Source organism: Anneissia japonica, unplaced genomic scaffold (genome assembly GCF_011630105.1).
Source record: "Anneissia japonica isolate Jap-2015-1 unplaced genomic scaffold, ASM1163010v1 scaffold179456_len1470_cov164_single, whole genome shotgun sequence".
In the NCBI taxonomy this organism is placed as follows: Eukaryota; Metazoa; Echinodermata; class Crinoidea; order Comatulida; family Comatulidae; genus Anneissia; species Anneissia japonica.
The window spans coordinates 37-1,470 of NW_022718136.1; the positions used below are offsets into that span (position 1 = coordinate 37).

The 1,434-nt window shown below is 37.9% G+C and overlaps 1 protein-coding gene across 1 annotated transcript; it reads right to left on the minus strand.

Annotated features, from left to right (window-relative positions):
• Window positions 1–272: 272 nt before the first annotated feature.
• On the minus strand, window positions 273–1,268 carry LOC117110450 (retinol dehydrogenase 14-like). Its single transcript, XM_033253156.1, has 2 exons — window positions 995–1,268; window positions 273–700 (listed from the first exon to the last, which is right to left on the minus strand). The coding sequence occupies exons 1-2, from the start codon at window positions 1,263–1,265 to the stop codon at window positions 501–503; spliced, it is 471 nt and encodes a 156-aa protein (XP_033109047.1). The 5' UTR covers window positions 1,266–1,268; the 3' UTR covers window positions 273–500.
• Between the last annotated feature and the right edge of the window lie 166 nt (window positions 1,269–1,434).

A 1,434-nucleotide genomic window follows, 5' to 3' on the forward strand; every position in this document is an offset into this window, starting at 1 on the left:
TTATAATAATGGTGATAATGATGATAACGGTTATATAACAGATGATGATGCAGAGACAATAATGACCATGATCATGAAGATGATAGAAATAATATACATTTATAAGACACCTCAGACGATCGACGGGTGTACTCATAATACTCATGTAATAGTTTTGTTAATACTTTGGAAAGCGTTTGATTTTTCTGATGATAACATCAAAAAGGAAGCAATACCAGAACTTAGCAAATATATACATAGGCCTAGTAGTAATGCCTCCAACCTCAGGCAATCGAACTTAAGCACTTATTTTCACTAGGGTCCTTCTGGTGGTGATCGGCCAGAATGGGTGGCAATCCCCGATTCTTTTCCGACATTCCCGTATTTTCTTCAACTTGCACATGGACCATAATGCACACGGGACCAACGGCAAGTCTCATCCGAAAGACAGTGCACTATCGTAACTTGCATTTTAGATCAAGGAGAACAGCGATGGCAATTGAACCGGTACCTCAGCCTACCTACCTGTAAAAACACCCCGATTCGTTTGCCAGGCTCTTTTCAACAGCACAGTATATTGTAGTTTGTGCACCCATCTCAGGATTATTTGCCAGCAATAGACGCACTATTTCTAGAAGCACACGTTTCCAGGATGTGACGTAGTGAACTATGTTAGTACTTACAACACCAGGATGAAGTGAGTAACAATTTATACTTGTTCCTAATGAAAAAAATGAACATGTTTTTTGAAGACTTCTAAGTTTGCAGGGTAAAACAATAAATTTCTTTATAATATTTGATTTGTCATTATTTTTTAAGGAATAATAAATCATATTGTAAAACATCGTTATCATCTCGTCTGTATATGTTATCCTGCCTAAATACGTTTAGATAAATACTTCATTATATTAAGCACCTAGGCCTACAAGTATTAAGAAGGGTGCATGGGTAAGTTATGCATTCTCATACTCTCAAATCGCAAACTAAAATTGTTCAAGAATATAGTTTTTGTTACCTTCTAACCTTCTTGCCAGTTCATTTGTGAACAGTATATTTGCCAACTTGCTTTGTCGATAAGCTTTGAATGGGCCGTAACAATCGCTCAAGTGCAGATCATCAAAATGCATTTTTCCAGACTTATGCGCAAATGATGAGACATTCACGATTCGGCTGGGAGCCGATTTCTTCATCAAGTCTAGTAAGAGGTTGGTCAGCAGAAAATGACCGAGATGATTTGTTCCAAACTGGAGCTCAAATCCATCTTCTGTTTGTTGCTGTGGACACATGAATACGCCTATAAGAAATTCAAATTATATTTAATGAGTTGGTAAGTGAGCGTATTAAGCCTTATATATTGTCACCTAAATATTTAGCATAAAATGTCTGTATCCATATTCAGCGCCTGTTGTGGGCAGAGGAGAGTAGCTGGTACCGAATAGAGCCGGAGGTGGCGGG

Excerpts from the sequence above, each read along its gene's own strand:
- LOC117110450 (XM_033253156.1), bottom strand. The coding sequence starts at position 1,265 with ATGTGTCCACAGCAACAAACAGAAGATGGATTTGAGCTCCAGTTTGGA. Across the intron at positions 701-994 it reads ACTGGCAAGAAGGTTAGAAG|GAACAAGTATAAATTGTTAC; the intron begins GTAACAAAAACT and ends TTTTTTCATTAG.